At 42.7% G+C, this 2606-nt stretch overlaps 1 protein-coding gene across 1 annotated transcript; it reads right to left on the bottom strand.

The window, feature by feature from the left end:
* Positions 1-456: 456 nt before the first annotated feature.
* On the bottom strand, positions 457-2345 carry LOC119508111 (TOM1-like protein 1). Its single transcript, XM_037801569.1, is given in 2 exon segments — positions 457-1001; positions 1054-2345. Coding segments are annotated over 2 exon segments (1152 nt in total). The 5' UTR covers positions 2181-2345; the 3' UTR covers positions 457-976.
* Between the last annotated feature and the right edge of the window lie 261 nt (positions 2346-2606).

The raw sequence follows: 2606 nt of genomic DNA, 5'->3' as shown, positions 1-2606 counted from the left end.
TATTTTAATAGTAATTTATTTGTCATTGTAATTTCTGTAAACCAGTCCACAGTTCTGAACATTTTCCAGTAGTTGTTGTTCCAAAGGGAAATGTTAAATTACAGTAAAAAGGAAAACAAAAAGCACATTTAGTGTATTATAAAGAATCATACTTAAAGGCAACACAGTACACAATCCAGTGAGCTGTTCAGGACACTTGAAATACAATTAAACCACAATCATCAGGGTTTTTACAATTCGTAATTCTAAACAACAGTATTATTTATAAAGAAGTGCAAATTGACTTTTACATTCAATTTAGTTAAATGAAGGCACTCAGTATTCTTCCTGAATAATATCTTTAGTTTTTCACATTTCATGCTTATATCTATTCAGAATTTTCTTGTAAGGAAATACTCTTCATCTACTCTTATCACAGCAGTGTGATTTTCTTTTCTAAATGTAGGAAGGCTATGAAACATATGCATTGTAATTAAACTGGAGGCCTAAGAACAAAATATTTTTCTCCTGCTGAAGTTTTAAGTAACTACGTGTCATAAACCAGGTCTTTTGAGACAAATCTTGAGCTGTTGTCGGGAACCACAATGCTACCCTGGGACTGTTAACTCTTTAAAATATTGCAGAGGAGAAATATTCCAGTATTCACCATGGCTTTGATGTGTTGGTAGCTCTTGTGTCCCAGGCCTCAAAGCTGGACAGGGTCTAGCCTTTGAGAGCTGGCACTAGGGAGCTGGTTGTCCACCTTCACCTCCACAATTAGTATGATTTTGAGTTCCTCTGTGGTGATGAACATCAATTTCTTCATAAACAGCTTCTGTGGTGACAGTGGGAGCTAAGGGATCAAACTCCATTATTTCGTAGTAATTGGGTGGCTGAAGATCATTTTTGCTCATTGCTGGATGATTGCTGGGCAAGGGTGGCAGCCTCTGGTCTGATGGTGTTGCTGAGATGGTCCCTAGGCTAACTGGCTGTAGTACTACTGAATTGGAATATTCTGGAAAATTGTGATATGTATGACTTGAGGCGAGGTTTTGGCTGGTCCTTTGGGCAAACAGGGATGTTTCTGTATTTTCAGAGGCTAGCAAATCCACGACTGGATGAAGAATGGGTTTTGAGTTGTTTTTTACTACAGGACTTGGAGTGCTGAAATTTAAGTCTGGAAGCTGAGCGTTTATGGCACTGATTCCTCGCAGAGTGGCCCGAGGAGTTGGGGGACCGGGACTTAGGTCAAGGAGATCACAGGATGGGGCAGAAGGCTCACTGGAAGTATTGGTGGCTTCCTCCCCGTTCTTATTTTGCTCCAAAATCCTTTGTTGGTTTCTAGTAAACTTCTCATATCAAAGAAGGGCATTATTCAAATCCTCATTCACTTGAAGTAGTTCAACGGTTACATCTTCATTTTCTACCACCACCAGGAGGTCCATGATCCTCTCCTGCATCTCCCGACCTGTCTTATAAAGTTTCTGCAGAAGTTCTATGTCTTCATGGTTTTGAGAATCAGGAGTATTCTCCATTAATATGGTGGACATCATTCTCACATTCATTTTCACCATATCCAATTCACTGTGCAATTTTCCAATCTGTTCTGGGACCAACGTAATGGTTGAGTTCTTGGGAGCAATTATAGAAGAAAGAGCCGGTGCAGTAGGAACAGATGTTGGTGGATTAGATACATGAGCAGTCTCTTTTCTTGCTGTTTCACCCTCTGCATCTGAAGGAGGAAACTGAATGCCTTTCTTAAGCAGGTCAAGGTACACTTCTTTTACTTCACTTACGTCCACACCCCCTGGGAAGCCCTGTGACCAAGTCTTAATGAAATTCAGGATTTTATTCTGAATGTCTAATGGCAAGGTGTATCTGGGATTCAGCAGCTTAACTAGACCATCTTTAACAAACTCCTTCTTCACAATCAAAGATTGGAAACTTGGACCACAATTCTGTATGCACATGTCAATAAGTGACAAGGTAAGTTGGATTTCTTTATGATTGTAGTTTTTGGAAATTCTTTTCTTCAAAGCTTTTACTGCATCTTTTGGCCCATCGTGGGCAGAGTTAATTATGTCACAGATGTGCATGAACTGGCCCCAGTCTTCAGTCTGAGCTCCAGCAAATGTAGCCTTTTCTATGAGGTGACCCACGGAGGTTGCGTAGGGATCGCGGTGACTCTTCCCAAACGCCATGGTAGCCCCAGAGAGCCGCGCCCAGGAAATCCGCCTCCACCGCTCCCGGGCTCCCGAGTCCACCCGCTCGGTGCGCCTGGCTCCTCCTCTTCGCCCGAGCGCTTCCCGGGCTCGGGAGGAGGCGGCGCGTCCTGCCTGGCCCCGGTGGGGCGCGGGGCCCGGGAAGCCCGGGGGCGGGGCTGTTTTCCCTTAAATATGATATTTTCAAAATGATGTGCTATTGTTTCATGAGACGGATATTTTTCCATTCAGATGATTGTTTTGGCTCTAAGCCAGGCCTGTTTGCATCAGAAGGCAATGCAAACTTCACATTACATTCCCCCTTTTTAACTAATGAACATAAAATTGTTCTGGTTTTCCCTACAGAAGCTATGCAGCCAAACTGGTATAATTTTTTACTCCAAATGTGCCACATGTTCTCCACCT

Source organism: Choloepus didactylus, chromosome 13, assembly GCF_015220235.1.
Source record: "Choloepus didactylus isolate mChoDid1 chromosome 13, mChoDid1.pri, whole genome shotgun sequence".
Lineage (NCBI taxonomy): Eukaryota > Metazoa > Chordata > Mammalia > Pilosa > Megalonychidae > Choloepus > Choloepus didactylus.
Note: the sequence above shows the minus strand (reverse complement) of the source record. Positions and strands in the feature narration are given on the sequence as shown.